The sequence below is a fragment of the Maniola jurtina genome, chromosome 7 (genome assembly GCF_905333055.1).
Source record: "Maniola jurtina chromosome 7, ilManJurt1.1, whole genome shotgun sequence".
NCBI lineage: Eukaryota > Metazoa > Arthropoda > Insecta > Lepidoptera > Nymphalidae > Maniola > Maniola jurtina.
This window is the reverse complement of record NC_060035.1, coordinates 163,590-189,397: the sequence shown is the minus strand read 5'-3', so window position 1 is coordinate 189,397 and position 25,808 is coordinate 163,590. Positions and strand designations below refer to the sequence as shown.

At 36.6% G+C, this 25,808-nt stretch overlaps 1 protein-coding gene across 1 annotated transcript; it reads left to right on the top strand.

Moving 5' to 3' along the window:
* Positions 1 to 4,411: 4,411 nt before the first annotated feature.
* Positions 4,412 to 17,059, top strand: LOC123866696 (orexin receptor type 2-like). Its single transcript, XM_045908374.1, has 3 exons — positions 4,412 to 4,997; positions 16,279 to 16,421; positions 16,755 to 17,059. Exons 1-3 carry the CDS (start codon positions 4,783 to 4,785, stop codon positions 17,057 to 17,059), a joined length of 663 nt encoding a protein of 220 aa, XP_045764330.1. The 5' UTR covers positions 4,412 to 4,782.
* Positions 17,060 to 25,808: the final 8,749 nt, after the last annotated feature.

Genomic DNA, 25,808 nt, shown 5'->3' with positions numbered 1-25,808 from the left:
CCACCCCAATAGGACCACAACACTTACTACTGTGCCAGGGAGGCCGTCACATGTTACATACATACGGTTTTATTTTTTTCTAAGGATAATATATTCGTCCTACAGGCAGCTTATATTTTATTCTTTTGCTTAACATTCTAAGCACAATTTTCTGACAGGCTTTTTATAGGAGAGTTTTTATAGGGTAGTAGTGATTGTCCTGCGCGATCCGAATCGTAATATCGTCTAACTTTTCGGCATGATTAGGCTGCCTTGTCACGATGGATTTACGAGTATAAAGCCGCCTTTCCATCAGATATTGCTAAGCTACTATACTACTACTACTAGCTATTGTTTCAAACCTATCATTTAGGATCACTTGATTTTCATAGCATAGCTTAGCTCTGATGAAAAAGGGTTCAACGACGCTATTTTTAGGGTTCCTCAAAAGGAAAATAGGAAACAGACCACAAAGTGATATTGTGGTCTGTCTATCTGTCTATCCGTCTGTCTGTCTGTCTATCTGTTCATCTGTCCGTCTGTCCCTTTTTCAAAGTAAGATAGCTATACTAAGTGAGGTATCATAATATGAATGGACTTTACCTGTAGGTACATTCTACAATAGATTTTTTTATTTTTATGCATAACAGCTTTTGATTTATAGTGCGAAATGTCGAAAAAAATACTCGAGTAAGGAACCTTCGTTGCGCGAGTCTGACTCTCACTTGGCCGGTTTTTTCACATACTATGGGCTTGGCTTACTTGGTTTCGAATAAAAAACTACTTGTTAATACAAGAAAAGTAATTAGGGCTGTCACAGTGGCATCAACTGGATTCGTTTTATTAGGTATACCTATTATCTGGTCATCATAACACAACTAGGTATATCTACTAGTGTTCATTTATTATCAACAAGCGAACCGTGACCTGTGACATAAAATTTGACATAAAACCAAAGTTTACGACCGGGCCGGTGTTATCAAGTAGAACGATTTCTGTGTCGAATAAGTACACAATATTATCGTCGGTCCATCTCATGAAATAAAATTTTGCTTTCCATCCCGTTAAATACAAGGTGTGACCAGAAATTTTGTGTTATTATTATACTACCTAAACTCAATCCAACGCCAATAACCACTTGCCTTATTTTGTAGTTTTAATGATTTAGTATTTTTCAAACCCGCAATGTATAGCGTGCAAAACTGGGGTCAATGCCACACCTACGACGCGGCATTGACTCCGAGTGGCATATTTATCTTCTCTATATATACTTGGCCTCTAGCATCAATCAGATCTTTTATTTGCAATAATTGTGAACTTTAAAAAAACTGGATGTTAAAAAAAAGCGCCTTTTTGTGGTACCTTATCAGTAACCATCAGTACTATCATCTGTCTTCATTTTTGCTGGCGTTCTGGTTACACCTTGTATAACGGTATAATAATGTCGATGCCTACTTTACGAAGATACTTGAAGATAAAAGAAGGCAGTGGCAAGTGGCTGGATCCGGAAGGCTGAGGAGTAAGTGACTCATCAGTTTTCCCTTCCAATTTTAATATGGGTACCTTCAAGTCAAGAGTGAATAGGCATCTTTTAGGCAAGCGCGCTCCATCTTAGGCTGCATCATCACTTGTCGTCAGGTCTGATTGCAGTTAAGCGCTAGTTCAAATACTTTAAATTATCTAGCAACGTTATCAGAAAAAAATGATGTAGGAATAACGTTCCAGATCTTAGAATTAGTGTAGGTATGTATAATATTTAAAACTAAGTGGCGGACGCATTCGTCCATTATCTAACTTTACAAAAACAAGAAAATTCGTTTATTTTTCGTCACTAATTGACATCTATTTCTAGACTAATCGTGAAATCGTAAACCCAGATAGAAGTTTTATTGGTCACCATTAATTGAGGTTATTTGGACTGGTAACAGTGTTCAGCACGAAACTACTTTACTGCACCTATTTCAGTAGCAGGGGTCAGTTTATGACTCGCGTACTTTCACGTTGCATTAACTCACGGGAGTGTCCACGGGGTTTTGGAGATAATTAACAAGGAGGGTTTACCGCCACCCTCTTTATATTACCGCCAGGCCATCGTAATTCGTACCTGGAGGGCTCCCCACGCTCTGGTCCTATTTCTGTGAAGCGGTAAATTGCAAAAATTCTGACTACCATAACCTAACACTTTTTAATTTTCATAGCATTTTGAAATTTTTATTAGGTACCTACTAGCTAACGCCTGCGACTTCATCCGCGTGGATTTAGATTTTTCAAAATCCCGTAGGAACTTTTTCATTTTCCGGGATAAAAGTAGCCTTTGTTTTTATCCAGGATATAATCTATCTCCGCTCCGAATTTCAGCAAAATCCGTTCAGTAGTTTTTCCGTGAAAGAGTAACAAACATACACGTATACACTCAAAACACTGTTAAGTAAGCGGTAATAGAACCGTTTACCGTCTATTACCGTTCACATTCTGTGAACATTAAAACTATTTACCTATTTATTACGGTTGACAAAATATGCCCGCTGTCAAACAGACGGACGGACGGACAGTGGAGGTAGGTACGCATGTTGGCACTTTTTGGTTACGGAACCCTAAAAATGGAAGAAGCACCGGAATAACCAATTCTTAAGATGTAAATATGTGAAGGGTATAAACGTTTTATTTCTTTCTTTCTTTCTAAAAAAGTAGTTTTGAGTTATCGTCAAAAAACGCGCTAAAAACGGATACTATAATTGAGGGGCCGGTGAACAAAAAGGTGTAATTGCATTAAATTAAATTTTACAGGAGAAACGAAAAACTGAAAGAAAGCTGTTGAACCTTTGCTTTAATTATTTTGCTTTATATGAAACGAACTCACGAACTTTGGACTAAAGTTGAACACAGTTTCAGAGTGTTTTGCTTGTAAATAAGTTCTGTTTTGTTTCCAAAAACTTCCGTCCAAAGAAAAAAAAAAGTACTTTGATCAGAACTTTAACTAAGTACTTACGTCGTTTTAACCAGCTCCTTGTTATTGTAAAGATAATTTTAAGCTGCGAAATGTATTCATGAATAAAAATCTAAAAATAAAATATAATCACACTGTTTTAAAGGAGAAAATTTGTGTATACATATATGTATATTTGTTTCTCTTTTACGTAAAAATTATTGGATGGATTTGGCTAAAATTTGGAATGGAGATAGATAATTTTACCCTGGATTAACACATCTAAGGCTACTTTTTGTTCCGGAAAAATAGGTACTAACAGTGTTCACAAGTCAATGTAAATAGAAAAACGAAATAATTTGGCACGTGTTGGAATGGTAAATAAAACTTTGGGAGAAAAAATATACGTATACTCGTAACATGGAATCACCGAAATATATTCGAAAATAGAACTATGTACTTCAACGTTTTCAGATACTCCAAATTAAAATTGCATGCCCAACTTTACGTTTTTCATGTTGAATGTACATACAGTAGGTATGTTCTGCTATTCCACCGTGGTGTAGCCTATTGGTTAAGATGTCAGTCTCTGATTTGAGAGGGCCGGAGTTTGATCCCGTGCATGCAACTCTAAATATTTTTACTTAAATGTTACTTGCTTTAACGGTGAAGGGAAACATCGCATGGATACCTTGATGCATAAAGGTCGATATGTATAATGTAGGTATAGGTAATGTTCTCAAAGATGTGTAAAATATGGCGGAACGCACTTGGCGAGCGTGATGGACTATATCCTAACTGATAAGGGTTTAAAAAAGGGTGGAATATAAGGCTGCAGATGTTTTTTATGCCTTTCTGTCTCTGGCTACTGTTTTAGCATGGTTTTGTCAAACACCTGCTCTTTTTAGATCGGACTTGATAGATCATTTTTCAGGTAGGCATTATTTGGATTTCTACTTGGTCTCCGTCATTTGGCAAGTTTCCGGAAGCAGTGAAGAAAGAATAAAGAACAAAGGAATAAAGTCCTCTATCTGAAAAAGGCACATTTTTTAAAATTAATTTAACCTTTAACCGGTATTTCTTTTATTTAGAGCCTCGATAGCTCAACGGTTGAGGAGCGGACTGAATTCCGAAAGGTCGGCGGTGCAAACCCCACCCGTTTTACTAATGTCGTACCCACGCCTAGCACAAGCTTAACGCTCAGTTGGAGTGGAAAGGGGAGTACCTATTTGTCAGGATTTGCATGGCTAATATTCTTGTAAAAATAATAAGTTAATGAATTAAAAAAATCTATTCATAAAAGAACGAAAGTACTTTTAGTTTTTGTTTGCAAAAGTTAAAAAATAAAAGTGAGTATTTCAATCACGTAAGTAACTAGCATCGCAAAAAAGCAAGCTCGTCTCAAAGAGCGGGAAAACTGTTACTATGATAAAAGCTGTGTCTCTTTCCCTCTCTGTCACTCCTACGGGAAAAGTGCTCATTCAGTTTATTTCAGAGACTCTCGTATCGAGGACGCTTTCGCAGAATTTCAGGAAAGCGCAAATTTTACGCGAAAATTTCATCTCAAAAACTTTTGAACGACCCTTTCTAAAAACCGCGATCACATAGTGATTTTGTGAATAAGTGTGTATTTCAAAGTGACTTAGTGTAATATTCTGCCGATAGTAAAAAGAAAAATACCAGTATTTCGAAAAGAAAAGTTATTGTACAAGTACTATTTTTAGAGCGTCTCTGGGATAATTTATGAGTGTTTTGGAAACATAAATGAAACATATTTTGCACTTTAAAGAATGTTAAAGGCTTAGTCGAAAATTTTAGGGTTTCAGTGCAAAAATGCGTTGATTTGCTAATAAATTAAATGAATAACAAGCTCAAATATGACTTCGGAAGTGACACTGGATGAAATAGGCAGTTTCAGTGATTTAAACTTGAGTGTTAATTTAAGCGAAGCGTTAGAGTTCGGTTCGGAGTTGGATATATTGTTCCAGCCTGAGAATGTGTTGATTGCACTGTATGTGCCACTGATTTTGGTGTCATTAGTGACGAACATTCTACTAATAGTGGTGGCTGTGAAATGCCATTACACAAAAAGGTGAGTATCAAGCAAATCATTATCTTTGAACTTATATTATTCTATCACTACCATAGATAAAAGAAAGAAGGTGTTTTGTGGTCACTACTCATATCACTACCTCGCTAACCATATCACTACCTCACTACCCCTATTATAAACTAGCTGACGCCCATAACTTTGTTCGCATGGCGTATAATCTATCTCCATTCCAAGTTTCAGCCAATCCGTCCAGTAGTTTTTGCGCGAAAGAGTAACAAACACACACACACACACGCACACAAACACACACACGCACACAAACACACACATACACACACACAGACACACACACAATCTTTCGCCTTTGTAATATGTATTTTTATAGTGTGAAGTGTGAAACGAAAGTGTGTTTGTTTATTGGTTGATTGTTCTGTTGATTTGTCCTTTAAGAATCTTAGACTGCATCATAACTTACCACCTGGTGAGATTGCTGTAAGGGCTAACTTGTATATGAGTAACAAAAATGCCAGGGACGTCGAAGCCTTGACGTTTTGTTAAAAGGGACCTAACTGTCGTGAACTGAGGCTCAACGGGTTGCGAGCTGAAATGAATGGGCGGGGCACATAGTTGGAAGAACTGATAGTCTTTGGGGTTCCAAGGAGCTGGAATAGCGACCCGTACTGAAAAGCGCAACGTCAGACCCTCCACTGGGTGGGCAGAAGATATCAAACGATTCGCCGGAAACTGTTGGATTCAAGTGGTGCAAAACAGTGGCGTGTGGAAATCACTATTTAAAAGAATAAGTTGAGCATTGGATGTCTATCGGTTGATAACGATGACGAGTTAATAGAGGTAGTAAGGGCTGCAAAGCATAACACATCCATCCATACAGAGGAAATCATAAGAATGGGTATCTCATATACTAATCATTATAGGATATATGTAAGTACATAAGTAGGTACATTGTGGCTATTTTGTGAAGAAAATTATTTATTTAATAAAATAAGCTATTAAAATATTTTAATAAGTAATTTCAGAAAATATAGAGCTCAACAAATTTACTTCAAGATGAAATTGCCTTGAAATACTATAATATTAGAATTTCAGTATAAAATAATTAAGAAAATAATATGGCTTTAAATTATATTAAAATGGAGATAGCTTGAAATTGTTTTCACTCTAAGTTAATTTTGAGAGACTACAGGCAACGCTAAGTAAAGAGGTGACTGATTGAATGATCTATCAATGCACAGCTCAAACTACTGGACGGATCGGGCTGTTTGGCACGCAGATAGATAGCTATTATAACGTAGACATCCGCTAAGAAAGGGATTTTGAAATTATTCCCTAAGAAAGGAAAATAGGAGTTTGAAATGTATGTAGATTAGATTAGACTAAAGAAGTCAATTGTTTTCGATATAGGTGTACCCACGCGAAATATTTCTCCGTCTATTTATTGTTCCTACAGTATTTTTGTTCCACGAGGCATACCTACTTACGAGTACTTAGTACAAGTCCTTGGAATACAGACGATGGCATGGTGTATTTTAGAAATATCTTAGTGAATTTTGTATTTTTAGCAAAATGATTATTTTATATTCTATTGCATATTTATGTAAATACTAGAAGATGCCCGCGGCTTCGCTCGCGTGGATTTCGGTTTTTTAAAATCTCGTAGGAACTCTTCGATTTTCCGGGATAAAAAGTAGCCTATGTGCTAATCCAGGATATTATATATCTCCATTCCAAATTTCAGCCAAATCCGTCCAGTAGTTTTTGCGTGAAGGAGTAACAAACATACACACACACACACACACACACACACACACACATACAAACTTTCGCCTTTATAATATTAGTGAATATTAGTGCGATAATTATTTACTTTGCTCGACTTTGCACAGCTGGACTTACAGTATTTCTATAGACGAAGTGCGAATTATAATCGTCATGTATCATCATCAAAATCCTCATACCTAGCGCCAGCCCATTATTAAGCTCCTAAATAAGAAAGGATCACCACGCTGGCCAAGGGTTGATGGGCAGAATTCACACACCTTTGAGAACATTATAGAGAACTCTCAAGTTTCCTCACGATGTTTTCCTTTTTCTTCACCGTTTAAATAAGTGATATTTGATTGCTTAAAATGCATATATAACTGAGAAGAGGTGCGTACTGGGATATGGAACGCCCTTCCAGCATCAGCTTTCCCTTCCACTTTTAATATAGGTACGTTCGAGTCAAGAGTGAATAGGCAACTTGTAGGCAAGCGCGCTCCATCTTAGCCTACATGATTACTTGCTAGCAGGTCTAATTGCAGCCAAGCGGTAGTCTGTAAATTAAAAAAAAATGAATCCCTGACCTCCAAAATAGCAGGCGGATCACAGCTCTGTCTCTCTCTCACTGTGGATAATTATATATTATTATACTTATATATTACCATAACAAGAAAGTCCTTACAAAGTCATAACAGAGTTCATGGAGTGAGAAAATTGTAATTCCGAGCAAACGGGCCGCGTCGCGTGTCAAGGGCGTGCATCGGCGTGTGAAGTGAGAAATAGCTTCACAATAACGCCTAGAGCGTCACATTTTGCATATCGGAAAATTAGCTGTCAAACTCTACTTCAGACTTGAAATTTTTAACCCCGGAACCAAAACGAGGGGTGTTATAAGTTTGACGTGTGTATCTGTGTATCTGTGTATGTGTGTATCTGTGTATCTGTCTGTGGCATCGTAACTCCTAAACGGATGAACCGATTTTAATTTAGTTTTTTTGTTTGAAAGGTGATCGAGAGTGTTCTTAGCTATAATCGAAGAAAATCGGTTCGGCCGTTCTAAAGTTATCAGCTCTTTTCTAGTTTTCTTATAGAGGTTTTCGGGGGTTTTTTAAATTTTGAGTTATGTATGTAGATTTTCTATCGCTACCCAGTACCCACATTATTACAAATGCGAAAGTGTGTTTATTTATGGCTTTTTCCTCCAATCACGCGCAAATAGAGCAAGGGGTTATTTTGCATACAGAACAGGAGAAAACAAAGACTACTTTATACCTGAAAAAAAAACCGGCCAAATGCGAGTCAGACTCGCGAACCGAGGGTTCCGTACTCGAGTATTTTTTTCAGACATTTTGCATGATAAATCAAAAACTATTATGCATGAAAATAAATAAAAATTTGTTTTAGAATGTACAGGTAAAGCTCTTTCATATAATACCCCACTTGGTATATAGTTATCTTTTATATTTGGTTAGTAAAAACTGCCATACCCCGTCCAGGTTAGCCGGCATCCATCTTAGAACACATCATCACTTTCCATCAGGTGTGGTAGTGGTCAAACGCTTGCCTATAATAAATTTTTACTCCACGCGAACAAATTCGCGGGTCATTTTTATAATTTCAATACCTAGGGGTCATTTGGATTTCTTTGCTAGGGATGTATGGATTGCAAGTTATTTCAAGAAAATAACAATGCAGTATTCTCAATAACATCCATTAAAGTAACAAAAGCTTTTGCTAGCATATAACAAGGTCTTTGTAAGAGTATCATATAGCCACTATAAGACAATTAGTATCAAAGACTTCAAAGCAATATAAAGGAATGTAAGAGGTTCTTGTAAACACTCTTTTTTATCGCATTATTGTTGTAACACGGGGCGTAACTGGTCAGTCAGATGTTTTATTTGCATATATTGTGAACTTTAAAAAAAAACGGATTTTTTGTTTATTTTTCTCGCGTTTTTTTGTGGTATCTTATCTTATCAGTAATCACCTGTCTTCGTTTTAACATTCTGGTTACACCCTGTATTTTCTGAATAAAAACCTTATTGCTACTTTAATGATGATAACAGACATTTGATGTTCTTGCGCATTGTAATAAAAACCCTGATTTGTTTGTTTTGACGATTTGATGGAGCAGAGCGGTGCGTCTGTTCGAAAGCGACAGATCGTAAATTGTATTATATAACTTGCCGTTAAAAGCATTTTGCCTTTAAAAAGAAACTTTTTGTTTTAGCTAGGGCGAAAATACATCATGTTAGCATGTTAAACACTAAAGTTTACGGAACACACATCTAAGTCAACTTATTTATTCTTTTCCTATTTCAAAAATATTAGTATCAAAGTCATTTTTTTTTCTAAACTCATTAAAACAAGTTAGTTAATTTCAGAAAGTTCTTTATAAAATATGGAAGCGAAAACTAAGTATTTTCAGTGATTTTTCGATGGAGACATCAATATTTTATATTAAAGCGAAATTCCGAATCAAATACGAATGTGATAAGACAATAAAAGAAATAACTGTTGTCAAAACAAGATATATAACTATTGATGTTGTTTTTATTAATATAGTACCTTTGTCACCCGGGCCTTTACAACTAATCAATTGACACCTAATTCATCAAAATCGGCGGTTAGTACCCATAGGCACGACGAAAATCTTACGGTTGCTTAACACTTCACATTCATTCTGATTTCTGCGTCCTGACGGAAAGTTTAATAGGCCGTTCCCTTGTTTACTGATTGGAAAAGCCGCAGCGCCAATTTAGCGTCCCGGTTTGATGCGGCGTATAAACCCCCAAAGGTTAAGGTTTAATAAGCCGTTATAATCGCACTCCTTCCAAGTAATCACGCTTCCATCTTAAACTGCTCTATAACAAAAAGTACCAATAAGTAACAACCAATGTTCTGAAATGATGTCAGGAGCCCCCTAGCCACAACTTTGAAGACCTCCCCAGCGCAGTGGTAAGCGCTGTGGTCTTGCTAGTGGGAGGCCCTGGGCTCGTTTCCCAGCAGGGGTTTGGAATTTCATAAAATCTCTGGCCTGGTATGGTCGGAGGCTTCGGTCGTGGCTAGTTGCCACCCTACCGGCAAAGCCGTGCCGCCTGGGGATTTAGCGTTCTGGTAATATGCCGTTTAGAAACCAAAGGGATATGGGTTTTATTAAAAAAACCGGCACCGAGGGTTCCGTACTCGTGTATTTTTTCCGGTATTCCCGAACCTATTTTCTTGACAGACGCGACAACAGACAGAATGACAGACAGACAGACAACAAAGTAATTCTATAAGGTTATTTTTTCATTTTAAGGTATGGAACCCTAAAAACGGCCATACTCCGGACTCCAGGTTGGTCCGTATGGTAAAAATACAGTACGGAAATCGCGTTCGGAATACCTACTCAAATGTGAAATGTGAAAAACTAAAAATGAAACAAAAATATCTGAAAACTATTGAAGCTCTTCAAAAGTCATAACTCATTACATGCTTTTTAGGGTTCTGTACCCTAAAGATGCCAACGGGACCCTATTACTCAGACTCCACTATCAGTCACTCCGTCCGTCTGTCTGTCAGTGGGCTGATCTCGTGAACCGTAATAACTAGAAAGTTGAAATTTTAACAGAATGTGAATTTCTAAGTATGAATGCGATAACAACAAATAATAAGAATTTCAAAATGACGGCCATGATTATTAAAAAAAATTAAAAGTGTTATTTCTTGTACGATGCTACCGAACCCTTCGTGTGCCAGTACACCTCGCACTTGCCAATTTTTTTGCCTATTGTATTGCCTGTTGCCGCCAGATGGTAAATTAGTTCTGGCGTCATTTCAAAAGCTCTCTCTTGGCAAGCTCTCAAAGTCATTCACATCTGTGTATAATTGTTTATACTTTTCGAGTACAAACGTAATTAAAAACATGTGACATAACAAAAATTCATTTTTTAGGGTTCCTTATCTCCAGAGAAAAAAAGGAACCCTTATAGGATTACTTCGTTGTCTGTCTGTCTATCGTATCTATCAAGACCGGTCAATGGAATCAAAAAAATTTCAAAAGAAAAATAAAACCGACTTCAAAAACCAAAAACACTAAAAAGTAGAAAATAATTTTTGTTTAGCTACACATGTAATGTACCTAGGTATGAAGTCGAGCGAGCATAATATTAAAACAAAATTAGAAATCCAAGAGTGAAGCTCGCCCGACTTCATACCTAGGTACATTACATGTGTAGCTAAACAAAAATTATTTTCTACTTTTTAGTGTTTTTGGTTTTTGAAGTCGGTTTTATTTTTCTTTTGAAAATTTTTTATTTCACAATTTTTAGTGGCCCCACTGTACTATAATATGCTATGCCCAGTTAAAACCCTACTGTTTACTAAGCTATTACAGTGATCGCGAGCAATTTGCTCTTATCCATTGAGGAGTTCTGTTCTCCATCTCCGAAGATATTCATCAGATCTTCACCAAATTTATATGGGACCACCTGCAAAGTATACCCTTTCAAACAAAAAAATATATTTCTAAATCGGTCCAGGGGTCTTTGATTAATCGGGGAACATACATAAAAAAAAAAAAAAGATCCCGACGAATTGAGAACCTCCTCCTTTTTTGGAAGTCGGTTAAAAACTAATAGGGTATATAGGGTACTAGAAACTAAGGGCCCCGCCTGCGGCCGGGTACATGAATATTTATGTTCTAATCTAACCTAACCTAAGATTTTGGCCGCGCAAAATATGATCGGTCAAGTCATTCAATCCAAAAAAAAAGTCAAGTATTTTTTTAAAGTACTCACATTGTAATAGACCAATTTTATTAGTATTTTAGAGGATCAAAATATTCCCCTTTTTTAATAATTTGCTTGTACCAAAAGCTATTTACTTTTTACCGTCCAAAAAAAATAGGTAGCATACCTACCTATTTTTTTGCTGTCTAAGAATGTCGCATTCAGTTTTAACTTTCATGAAAATTATCAGCCCGTGAATTTTGTAGCTGTTTCCGAAACATGCTATGTGACGTGGTTAGGTTTCGCTCGTGTAACATGATGCAGTTATTAAGTACATACGAAGAACGTGCCAATTATTTACAAAGTGCTCTCTTCCTAACTAATTTTGAGTTCCACATAACTTTCTCTTATAATGTAGCCATATTATAAATGCGAAAATGTGTTTGTTTGTGTACGATACAACGGACCAATAGATTGACCTGATTTTATACATGGATATAGTCGAAGACCTGGAGAGTGACTAGTGACAGGCTACTTTTTATTTCGGAAAATCAAAGAGATCTCCGTGACTATGCCTGGTGTGGACATTAATGGAGCAACATAATCCATAGTATACTAATATGCACATCCATTTTTTAAACTAAGTTTAAAGGAGGAAATAATAGTCTAAGATGAAGGCGTCTGCGTATAAGATGCCTGTCTACTATAATTTTATTTATTTAATTATTTACATTTATTTTTCATGTACCAAAATTGTAGTTACAAAAATGATAATAAATTAAGTTACACTGGAATTACATTTGGATCTCTAAACAGAGTTTTCTTCCAGCTTCCCGTCGTTATTAAATTTCTCGTAATTTTTCTCGTTTTGTATACAAGCAACTGGCGAGCTTATAGCTTTTCTCAGTAAAATGTGTGAAATCCGATAATATAATCGACTGGCTCTACTTTGAAATTAAAGAAAGCTCGCGTGCTACTTACCTGCAGTTGGAAAGTTCTGCGAAACAGATTTAAAATTGACGTATAAATAAGTCAAACGAGTTAAGAGGGCTCTCTCCGTCACTCGTTTCCACTCGTTTCATACAATCGTAGTTCCAATTTCATTTGAATATTAAGCAACCTAAGTCCATGAAATTTTGCAGACATATTCTAGAAACTAATATCTACGTCTGTGGTTTTCCAGATTTCTGTTAAAATATTCGGTTTCAAAGTTACGCGGTCTTAAAATTTTCATACAAATCTTGGAGCCCCTGTAATTTTAAAACTACATATTTTTAGAAAAATCTAAAACACCACAGACACAGATATTAGTTTCTAGAATATGTCTGCAAAATTTCATGGACTTTGGTTGCTTAATATTCAAATGAAATTGGAACTACGATTGTATGAAACGAGTGGAAACGAGTGACGGAGAGAGCCCTGTTAAATGCTAGATATAGCTGAGGAAATTGATTGAATACCTGTGACTGAATGACAGACAGATCTATCAAGGCACAGCTCAAACCACTAGATGGATCGAGCTGAAAGGCACGTATAGACAGCTTTTATGACGTAAACATTCTCTAAGAAAGGATTTTTGACAATTCGACCCCTAAGGAGATAAAATAGGGGTTTAAAATTTTCTAGTCCAAAGCTAGTTGAAAGTTGAAACATAAAGATCATAACATTGAAACGCACACGTCCTACAAAAAGTCGGCCAAAAAATCTGTGATAAATTCGGCGAAATTGTCGCCCCGATTATATCGAACCTACAAAAACTCGGAAATGCCGTCACTATGCCGTCACCGCTTTTACCAACACAATATACCTAATACGTTCTCATTGATATTCGACTGAACTCTGTCTACGCATTGTCCGGATGAAGGCCTTGAATTGTGGCATAATGGCATAAAGCAATTAATCAATCAATCAATCAGCCTGTTCGCGTCCACTGCTGGGCATAGGCCTTCCCAAGAGCGCGCCACCACACACGATCCTCCGCCTTCCTCATCCACCCGCTCACGCACCCCTATTTTCTTAAGGTCATCAGTCCGACGGGTTGGAGGTCGTCCCACACTGCGCTTGCTGATACGCGGTCTCCACTCCAGAACACATCTGCCCCAGCGGTCTTCAATTCTGCGGCAGACGTGGCCTGCCCACTTCAGCTGGCTAATTCGTTGAGCTGTGTCAGTCACTCTGGTTCTCTGATTTTGTCTCTCAACCCAACATAGCCCGCTCCATAGCACGCTGAGGCCTACTGTCAGTGTCCATATTTTAAATTAAACTTTCAACTAATCATTTATTATTATCATACTGTATAAGGACTGAGGAGTATTCTGGGTGAACGCACAACCTGCAGGGGTAGTCGCTAACTCAGTGTCTAACTGGATGATAGCCACCGAGCTCATTTGACATTGGTTAGTTTTACATTGCAGCTTCACTAAATGAGATGAAAATGATTTTCGTAGAAAACCTTCAATGGGTTACAAATACGTCAGCTCAGTATCATTTAGCAACAGACACTGGGTTATCGAATAGGTAGCTACGCTGAACAAGCCTAATTAGATCGTTCACACTGTCGGCAAATAATATAGGGTGTGACCTCGGACGTTGACCTCTGTGATGGGGTTCGTGATAGGGTGAAAGGGATAGATTTATTCCAAATTGGTTCAAATCTTGATTCCCCTATTGTAAGGTCAAAGTGCAGGTTAGTTGCCAATGTATTATAACCTTAAAAAAATCTTGTTACTAACTTTTATTAGTTCTTTGTAAATTCTAAGTTTTTAAATCTTTTACTTACTTACAGGCAAATTCTAAGTTCTATTTATAAAATCATCGAGGAAAGTATTAACAACGTGAGTATGATCGAACCAGTCATATCATTTTATTTAATTAGGTACAGGAGAACCAAACAAGTACTTAATTGAAAAAGTTATCAAAAAACCTGACTTTGGATTGCTCTGCATCAGGTCTGGTCTTTAATAGAATAGAATAGAATAGAATAGATTTTTATTCAAATAAACTTTTACAAGTGCTTTTGAATCGTCAAATAATTTACCACTGGTTCGGAATGCCGTTCCTACCGAGAAGAACCAGCAAGAAACTCGGCGGTTGCTAATAGTCAAGTAAAAGATTTTTTTCAAAAAAATTAATCACTGGCAATGATATAAGAATTCTAACGATACCAATTACCCATATCTGTTCAGGCATTCAGAAGTTATGGTAGAATAAAGAAACTCTCATACATAAATACCTATTTACAGTTCGCGACAGGTTGAGATAGCAACTGGGGTTGGGGGGATGGGATGGTAACCCGCTGCGGGTGAGCGCGGCGCGGGTGAAAAGCCAGTGTGCAGGGCGTCCCCCCGCTTCATACATCGAATGCCATCTCAACCTGTCGCGTACTATACCTACATAATGAACCCTGAAAACTCCTTTTTTGGGGCAGGTGTAAATCTTCTTCCCACTCTGGTCCACTACTGAGAATGGGTTTCTTCTCAGAATAAGTCTATATTGCTGGCCAAGTGGAGATTACCAGACTTCACCCATCTTTCATAACTTTTGTCAATCTATTACAATTAAAATTACTTTGAGCAATGTTTATGACAACTATTTCAAACCATTCTGTAAATCTTAGAAAATCGATAAATACCTACCTTGCGGTTCCAAAGTTTCAAACTTTATCGATTTACAGTAACTAGTTTTGCTACTTCATCCAACTACATTGACGCTCCACAACTCTTGACACCTAGATTGAATATATGCAGGTAGACAAATTAGAGCTCAAGTGAAAATACTGATTAATCGATGATGTCTTTAGTTATCTCGTCATGAAAAAATGTGTGGTATTAAATAAAAGAAAAGAGGTTCTAGAAAAATATTATTTCACTTGAGCTTTCTCCAGCCTAGACAGATATTTTCCTCGAAGCATACCCATCAGTCTTGAACTTAAAGGCCTTGAAACAGAAGTAGAATTCTAGGATATTACGTACAAACATGTAATTATTATAATGTAACTAGCTGATGCCCGCGACTTCGTTCACGTGGATGTAGTTTTTTAAAGATCCCGTGGGAACTCTTTAATTTTCCGGGATAAAAAGTAGCCCAGTAGTAGTCCAGAGTATAATCTATCTCTATTCTAAATTTCAGCCCAATCCGTCCAGTAGTTTTTGCGTGAAGGAGTAACAAACATACACACACACACACACACACACATACAAACTTTCGCCTTTATAATATTAGTGTGATTAGTAATAATTTGCTGAAGTAAGTAGCTGGTAACTGCGTATTGAATAAACTCAAACTCAAAGTCAGAAGCAAAAACCGGTCAAGTGCGAGTTGGACTAGCCGGACGAGGTCGAAGGGTTCCGTACTGTCGTACAAGGTATATCTAACACCTTTATGAAAAACATGCAAGTTAAAGACTGCACCATCTATATGTGATTTAGTAAATAATTTTTTTAAACACATTACATTTTTTTGATATAACAATAAATTCTAGGTGTTCGGATTTTTTCCTTTCCTTGTACTATAGTATAAACCCTACCTACCATCCAAATTAAATGATTCCTAGGTCAACAGGAAGTACCCTATAGGTTTTCTTGACAGACACGACAGACGGACAGACGGACAGACAGACAGACAACAAAGTAGTGTTCCGTTTTTCCTTTTGAGGTACGGATCTCTAAAAATACCAAACATACAATATAGCGATCAAATTAAGAATCCCATTTCAGCGCCATACCTAGGTACGTCCAGTTGAAAAAAACACACTGGTATTTTAGGCTTTTAGGTACCTATTGACGACGAACAATGAATTTCAATAATGAAGCTTTTTCTTGTCACAGTGTAACAAACATCTTCCTGGTGAACCTGTCAGCAGCAGACTTGCTGGTGACGGGAGTATGCATGCCCATTCAGCTCAGCAAGGCTATCACGTTGGTGTGGTTCTACGGGGAGACGGTGTGCAAGATCGTCAACTATATACAAGGTACAGCTTACAATCTTTTTTATTCAAATAATAGTTAGCTCTTGACTGCAATCTCACCTGGTGGTAAGTGATGATGCAGTCTAAGATGGAAGTGGGCTAACCTGGACGGGGTATGGCAGTTTTTATTAAACCCATACCCCTTAATTGGTTTCTACACGGCATCGTAACGGAACGCTAAAACCCTTGGTGGCGCGGCTTTGCCCGTACGGTGATAACTAGCCACGGCCGAAGCCTCCCACCAGACAAAGTTACAGTATAATATTCACACGGGAAACAAAATACGTTTGTATGGGGGAGTGCGCTAGCTTCTCAAACGAGTTATTTCTGCAACAGGAGTAGCAGTGGCAGCAAGCGTCTTCACCCTCACAGCAATGTCAGTGGACCGCTGGCTGTCTATATCACCGGAACCTCGGCTGCGACCTCCAGGGCGGAGGCAGGCTCTACTCCTTCTCACTCTGCTATGGATCGCAGCTCTGCTCATATTCATACCTCTAGTCATTGTAGCCTCTGTGAGGAAGGAGTCTGTGCCTATAATCTCTAAGGCTTATAAGAATATTTCGGTAAGTTTAGAACAAATAATTTTATTAAAAGTAATGAGACTTAAAAAGAATTTAAGTCGTAAATCAATTTTGTATTAAAACTTTTGAACAGAGGTTTCATGTCCAAGCAATTTCTAGTACTGTCCTGCTGGAAAGCTGGCAGTCATTAGAGAGTTAGGTATATTCCTTGTTTGCTAGCGTACATAGGCTATACAGAAAAAAACCGATTGCCGTTTTATTTTTTTAAACAATGAAACAATTTCCGAGTAAGTAGGAGAAAATAATATTATATTTTTCATTTTCTTTTGGTACGCTTCGCATTCAGAAACTGGCAATATGTTTGAAATTATTCCATTAAAACATTAAAAGAGCTTATGCGATTTTCCGATCAAACACGTAGCTTAACGATTATTGAGCGCTATGCTTATTTTTTGTTTATTCGGGAACTAATTTCGAAGTAAAATTGCTCATCGGTAATTTTAATTGCTTTAAAAATTAATTTTTTAACCCCCGACCCAAAAAGAGGGGTGTTATAAGTTTGACGTGTGTGTCTGTGTATCTGTCTGTGGCAACGTAGCTCTTAAACTAATGAACCGATTTTAATTTAGTTTTTTTGTTTGAAAGGTGGCTTGATCGAGAGTGTTTTAGCTATGATTCAAGAAAATCGGTTGAGCCGTTTGAAAGTTATCAGCTCTTTTCTAGTTACTGTAACCTTCACTTGTCGGGGGTGTTATAAATTTTTAATTAACACTTGTTTATAAATTTGAAATTCTTAACAATACCTGCGCAGTTACAAAGTGATGACGGTTTAAGAGGAAAACCTATGCGAATGACATTGACGATTTCCCCTTCAAACTAGCAATTTCGACATGTCATGACCCTCTATTGACAATTAATCAAGCAGACATTTCAATCTGCGAAATTTACGCGGACTTTTAGTATTTTGACGTAGGAGGGTAAAAGATCCAGTAAATGAATGACTACCCTGACTTTGACCTAAAATTAAGATATATGAGAATCGTTCTATATATAATTTTTATATATTTTTTTATCTGTGTCTATACACAGTAGGTATACACTCTTAAATTATTTAAATATCAAAAATGCGTGGTATTAATTATTATAAATTATTTTATTTAACAAAAGGATAAATTGCCAGTAAATGAACTGGGAATTTCAGTGAATGAACAAACTCTATCTAGTGCATAAACTCTCGATTCCTATTAATAAATTCTTAAGTATATTTTCGGCTTGGAATTTAAAAAAAATGTCAGATTTTCAGTTTTTGACTTATTGTATATTTTTTTCTACATTTTGCGCGATAAATCAAAAACTCTTTTACATAATAATAATAAATAAAACCTGTTTTAGAATGTATAATAGAGCCCTTTCATATGATATTATCCCCTTTGGTATAGTTATCTTAGTTTGAAAGTCACCTAAATTTTCTGGAAAACAGTCCAAATGACTACAGAGAAAATGAAACTTAACGCTCTTGTTGCATCCAAGTCGCTGGAAGTGCAACATCAGCTACTGAATGTGTTAAGAGTAGTGAGAATAATATACCGTAACACAAGTGTCTGATGTTATCAGATTTGTTCCTTTGAGCCGAGAAGCCACATGTTCTGATGCTTTTTAGACAATCTAAGATCTCTCATTAAGTGATCCAAATAATTTTGATTGAATGGTCTAAGTTGAGATGTAAAAAAGTCACTACATCGTCACTACCTTCTGAAAGTTCTTGAAATGGTAGATTAGAGGTACTGGGTTGGGGCTGAGGTACAGATTTATCACCAGAAGTCAGAATCGTTCAAATTGCAGACTGCAAGTTACAATAGAGCCGCTTGGAACAATTTTTTTTGCTGTTTCTTCTGGTAATATTCACAACGCAGAAATAATAATCATCATGGTGTTTAGATGGTTCGCGCCAAATTATAAAATTTTTTTTTAGTAAAAGTAGTTAACTATTCTTATTTGCTCATAAACGCAACGAGGAAATACAGCTTCCACATATAAAAATTGGAGTCCAGGCCTTGCTGTTAGCTGCTAATGGGTTCTCAAAGTAGCCCGAGTATGCTTGTTTTACTGGGCACAAAAGGAAAGAATGAAAGGAGCTTACCCAGTACATCTTAAAAGATCCGTTATAGATACATGCATCCTGCCATGCCTTACCTATGCCAGCCAAACATGGGTCCAGACAAAGAATATAAAAAGAAATAGTGACTTGCTAAAGGGCGATGGCAAGGTGCATAAATTAAGCAAAAAATATTCAAAGTGAGAATTGAAGACATAAGAAAAAAGACAAAGCCTACAGACACCTTGAGACATGCCCTAAAACTGAAATGCAAATGGTCATATTGTATCGATTTTTACAGATGAAAGAAGAACAGGTAGGTAGACCGAAGACGCGTTGGTCTAATGCTATTGTGCAAATCGCGAGAGAAAATTAGCTTGATAGTACCAAAGACAGAGAGAAATGGGGATACCCAAGAGGGATCCATATCCAAGAAAGAAGAATACCAGAATAAATATAATAAAAATTCAAAAGAAAAATAAAACCGACTTCAAAATCACAAACACTAAAAAGTAAAAAATAATTTAAGTTATTGTGGTTTTTGAAGTCGGTTTTATTTTTCTTTTGAAAATTTTTTATTTCAAAATTTTTAGTGGCCCCACTGTACTATAATAATGTGCCATGCCCAGCTAAAACCCTACTGTTTACTAAGCAATTACACTGATCGCGAGCAATTTGCTCTTATCCATTGAGGAGTTCTGTTCTCCATGTCAGAAGATATTCATCAGAACTTCATCAAATTTATATGGGACCACCTGCAAAGTATACCTAGCTTTTCAAAAAAAAAAAAACCAAATCGGTCCAGGCGTCTTTGAGCAATCGGTGAACATACATTAAAAAAAAAATTGAATTTGCTCTTATCCATTGAGGAGTTCTGTTCTCCATCTTCAAAGATATTCATCAGATCTTTACCTTTATATGGGACCACTTGCAAAGTATACCCTATCAAACAAAAAAAAATCCAAATCGGTCCAGGCGTCTTTGAGTAATCGGGGAACATACATAAAAAAAAAGATACCGACGAATTCAGAACCTCTTCCTTTTTTTAAAGTCGGTTAAAAATATACTAAGATTTACTAACATGGTGTTATACCACACAGTAGCAAACAGAGGCAAAATTTATAACTATTTTGGTAGGGTTGGCACTGGAGGATACAATTTAATTAACAATAGTTATTTGTTCAACAAGATGGTAAAGTTTGTTTTTGTTGTGATTGCCTAGTTTAAATATCGATCTTTAAATATCGATCGATAGATCTAAATATCGATTTTGAACGAAATCAGTCAATTTAGAAAGAATTATAAATGGTGCCAACTTTTTTAAATTTTGGTTACAGTTTCCTATTTTGTGATCCCAGGGAGCTCTCTATTTTGTGATCCCAGGGAGCTCTAAATATCGATTTTGAACGAAATCGGTCAATTAACAAAGAATTTCAAAATGGCGTCGACTTTTTTAAATTTTGGTAACAGTTTCTTATTTTGTGATCCCAGGGAGCTCTAAATATCGATTTTGAACGAAATCGGTCAATTAACAAAGCATTTCAAAATGGCGTCGACTTTTTTAAATTTTGGTAACAGTTTCTTATTTTGTGATCCCAGGGAGCTCTAAATATCGATTTTGAACGAAATCGGTCAATTAACAAAGAATTTCAAAATGGCGTTGACTTTTTTAAATTTTGGTAACAGTTTCTTATTTTGTGATCCCAGGGAGCTCTAAATATCGATTTTGAACGAAATCGGTCAATTAACAAAGAATTTCAAAATGGCGTCGACTTTTTAAATTTTGGTAACAGTTTCTTATTTTGTGATCCCAGGGAGCTCTAAATATCGATTTTGAACGAAATCGGTCAATTAACAAAGAATTTCAAAATGGTGTCGACTTTTTTAAATTTTGGTAACAGTTTCTTATTTTGTGATCGCAGGGAGCTCTAAATATCGATTTTGAACGAAATCGGTCAATTAACAAAGAATTTCAAAATGGCGTCGACTTTTTTAAATTTTGGTAACAGTTTCTTATTTCGTGATCCCAGGGAGCTCTAAATATCGATTTTGAACGAAATCGGTCAATTAACAAAGAATTTCAAAATGGCGTCGACTTTTTTAAATTTTGGTAACAGTTTCTTATTTTGTGATCCCAGGGAGCTCTAAATATCGATTTTGAACGAAATCGGTCAATTAACAAAGAATTTCAAAATGGCGTCGATTTTTTTAAATTTTGGTAACAATTTCCTGTTTTGTGATCCTAGGGATCCTCAGATATTGATTTTGAACAAAATCTATGACAGTTCAAGAAAATAGATTTTAAACACTATTTAAATTATTATCATTAACATTAAATTAAATGAAAACACGACGCGCGACGTGTACTGCAGCCCCTCAGCTTGAGCACAGGCCGAGCCGGTATAAACCGATTTCTCTCCGTACGCGACGTAGCGCCTGTGCTCACGCACACACGCGCCTCAAGCTTGTAGTAGTGTACCTATCGTAGCGCGCTTGTATGAAGCTTTGACTCTGTTCGCTACTCATGTGGTTATACAACGCAATACCACACTCACAAACACTCGAACAAACATACAACACACTCACACACACACATGGACGCACGCACACGCACTTTTGAACGGTTTGAACGGAACACGGTTTTGAAATTGAAATTGAAAAAAGTGTAAGAATTTGTAAGAAAATATTTAAAAAAGGTATATCAGCCGATTTTTTATTCCAGCTCTTAATACATGTAAAAACGTCCAATCTGTTCATTTACTCGAGCCTTTACCCTAGTACCTAATTATATCGACCGCCCCATATCAAAACAAAGTAAATGTCATTTTTCCGAAAATCGTTTTATGTCATAAGCCTAACTTTCATAGTATGTCCCGTTGTATTGTAAGGACACCCACATTAAAGTAAAATTAAAAGCTAGTAAGTCGCTTTGACCATTTTAAAACATAGTAAGTCTTTGAACTGGCTAGGTTTTTATAGATTAATGCGCCTTACTAAGTTTTTAAAAGGAATTAGATTAAATAAAATAAATATCACCCATTATCTAAATACCATGTCAAAACAGTAAATACTTAATAATGCATTAAAACTTAAAAGTAAGATAGGAAAAGTCAATGACCTCTACATGTCAACTGTTAAATATGGTTTGCAAGGGAAATACTTTGCATACTTACATAATGTTTTTAGGGTTCCATATCTCAAAAGGAAACACGGGACCCTTATAGGATCACTTTGTTGTCTGTCTTTCTGTCCGTCTGTCCGTCTGTCGTGTCTGTCAAGAAAACCGATAGGGTATTTCCCGTTAACCTAGAATTATGGGCAGGTAGATAGGTCTCAACTCTCATAGCCCAAGTAAAGGAATAAATCCGAGAACAAATTTCGTGATTCTAGATCAACGGGAAGTACTGTATAGGTTTTCTTGACGGACGGACGGACAAATGGACAGACAGCAAAGTGGTCCTTTAAGAGCTCCGTTTTTCATTTTGAGGTACAGAACCCTAAAAAAGAAAATGATGCACATGTAATGAATAAATGTGTTGGCCAGTCTTCACACTAAAATATTTAAACCCCTTTAATTTAAAAACTGTCATAGCCTAGTGGTTAGAACGTCCGCCTCCTAATCGAAGGTCGGGGGTTCGATCCCGGAATCACGCACTACTAACTTTTCAGTTATGTGCGTTTTAAGCAATTTAATATTGTATATCAAATCTTTGAAAAGAGCAACCGCCGAGTTTCTTGTTGAAGACTACGGCCTAAACTTCTCTTGAATTTAAACCACTTACTAGGTTTTGATCTGAGAAAGAAATTTGACATTAATTGACAAAATTGAGAGACCTAAGCTTGTATAAGAACACAGAAGTGTCATAATTCGTGTTCACTTTGCCTAACGTCTCTCGGAGAGCAGAGAGAGATTTAAACTGTTTCTTATAATTATTGGCCATATTTCAAATGCGAAAGTGTGTTTGTTGGTTTAATATTCAATCACGCTGCAACGGAGCAACCAGTCGACGTGGTTTTTTGCATGGATACATTTAAAGACCTTGAGAGTGACATCTCTCTCCGCATCGTATTCTTTATTGCTGAGGGTTGTGACCTCTTTCCATTATTCCTACATCTAATGGTAGGTTTTCTTGGGATGCGATGAGTTCAAAGAGCCTACGGAACTCGACTAGAAAAACGAGATTTTGACTCTTAGGTTTAACGGTTATGAATTAGTTATTATTATCAGTGATAAAATTGATTAGGGCTGCCAGGTAAAATGACATTTATCTCGGAAAATCAAAGAGTTTCCACGAGATTTTTTCCAAGGTTGCGCTACTAAGTACATATATTATGAAGAGGAAAGGTTTGTTTGTTTGTTATCGATAAACTCTGAAACTACTGAATTACTTGCATTAAAGACATAATCATCAACATCAACCGACAGACGTCCACAGTGAACATAGGTCTTTAATAGGGTCTTCCACATGCTACGGGTTTGCGCCGCCTGAATCTTTGCGCTTGCGCTTGACGACAATCATGCTTTAAAGAAAGCAATGATGAGGTCCAAGTTGGAGCACGCTTACCTGGAAGATGCCTATTCACTCTTGGCTTGCAGGTATCTAAGGTATATATGGCAGGAAACACGGCCGCCGAAATGGCGTTCCAACCTTTAGGCTCTCCCCATTGCCCGCAGCATGAATCTGAGCTTTCTTATGAGACCCATGGTTACATTATGTACATATAATATCTCATAAGAAAGCTCTAACACACAATCCAGCTAAGTAAGTCCAATTTCGAAAAAAGCTAGCTAGCCGACAAATCTAACTCAGGCAGCCTTCGGGAACCTTCGAGATGTCTCTGTCCAAAATTCCTCAATGCTTGAAGAACAGTCTTTGAATAGTGCATATTGTCAGTGATGAAATATGGATCCGAAATATAGGTCTTTTTTTTGTACACAGGAAATGCCTGACGCATACCCCTCCGTCATGTGGGGCTTGCACCAAACTTGCACTACTACGAAATCCATTTCGGAACACGGCACCCGGAACGAGGCGCGCTATCTCCTAACATAGGTATAATACCTATTTAGAACACTTACTATCTGTCATCATAATCTATGACAACCTCCGAGTATTTACCTGGTAAAACCGTAACTTTAGAATAAAATTTAGTATATAAGCAGGCTTCATTTAGAAATGAAAAAATCCCTATTTTATTTTTCAACGATTATAAACACAACTTTCATTCAAAAATAATAAGCTTAAATTCATTTTAAATAATATTTTGCGACGAAATGACGCGCACAGTCCTTCCGCCATGACAGTCCAGTGGACACTGAATTCCATAGAGCGCCTGCAAGAATATAAATAGCACAGGAAGTTTTTTGGTTAGTTTTAGATTATTTAAGAAACGAAAAACATTTAGTATAAAACTAACAGTTAAAATTGATTGCTAAACCTAAACATATCATTTTCTGGAGGTTGGCTTCAAAGTATCAAGATGTTAAAGAAAACTTTTACAGAACAAGTTGCGAACAGCAATGTTTTCAACTTGGTTTTTTTTTTTATTGGGATAATGTATACTAAATAAAAAGAGGCCCTTATAATCTTCACAAACTGAAGTTTTTAATTGCATGTATTTAATAGCTGTTAATGCTTTAGAAAAATAAACAATTTACTTCAAAGTACAGCATTTTTGCGATTTGTCAAATAGCAATTACCTTAAAGGCGTTTAACGATGCCGGAGTTTATTACAAAACACTTGTATGGGTTTTGTTTAAAGATGGTTTTGATAAGCTTATTAAAAAAACATAATGAGTGTCTCAAATACTTCTACTTACTACTACTTATCGTATGTTTGTCGTGGTTTATTATATTGAAACACGTTATTTCTGAATTTAAACCTATACCTACTTACCAGACGTTTTCTGTACATTTAATATGTTTTGAAAATTTTAATCAGAGAAAGTATTATTGTTGATATAGAGATATTTTTTAAATTTTTTTCTGTCTGTCTGTACGCGCATCACGCAAAAACTACTATGAGGAATTAAATGAATTTTGGTACAGTAGTAGCTGATACTCCTGAGTAATATAAAGAGTAGTTTTCATCCCGAAAAAATTTAGGGATTCTTCGGGATACGGGATCAAACTTTTTGTCGATTTTACTCCATAACTCCGTCAAAGAACCGATTTTGACAATCCCTTTTTTTTACGAAGGTTGTACTATCGGGTTGGTACTTGGTACCATGTAAGTTTGGTGAGATTTGATGAACGGTTTCGGAAATAGAGGATGGAACTGTTCAACGGGTAACAGCAAAACGATCGCGATCAGTATAATAGCTTGGTAGAAAGTAGACTCTTAGTGATAATACAACACATTTAGTATACCACATTCATCCCGTACTTTGTCTATGGAATCGGTAGGCTCCCATGCGAAGCCGGGGCGGGTCAACTGGTCTATATAATATAAAAGGCAGTAGGTATAACTATAGCCTAATATTTGACTGTTGACATATCGTTGATTCAGGATCTAACGGAGAGTTCCCTCACTCTAGTTCACTCTGTCAATGCCAACATACGACCTACGTCCAATTATGTTACTGAGTTGAAAAACAAAATGGATTCACTTTCCAAAAATAGCACAATGAGTGAATATAATTTTATAACAACATTGTATCCTTTTGCAAATAAATGCATCTCGTAGGTACCTACTTATTCTTTTGTTTCACCCAGAATCCAAGTATGGAATACAATCAAATTTTTCGGGTCAAGGGATAATTAAATACATTCC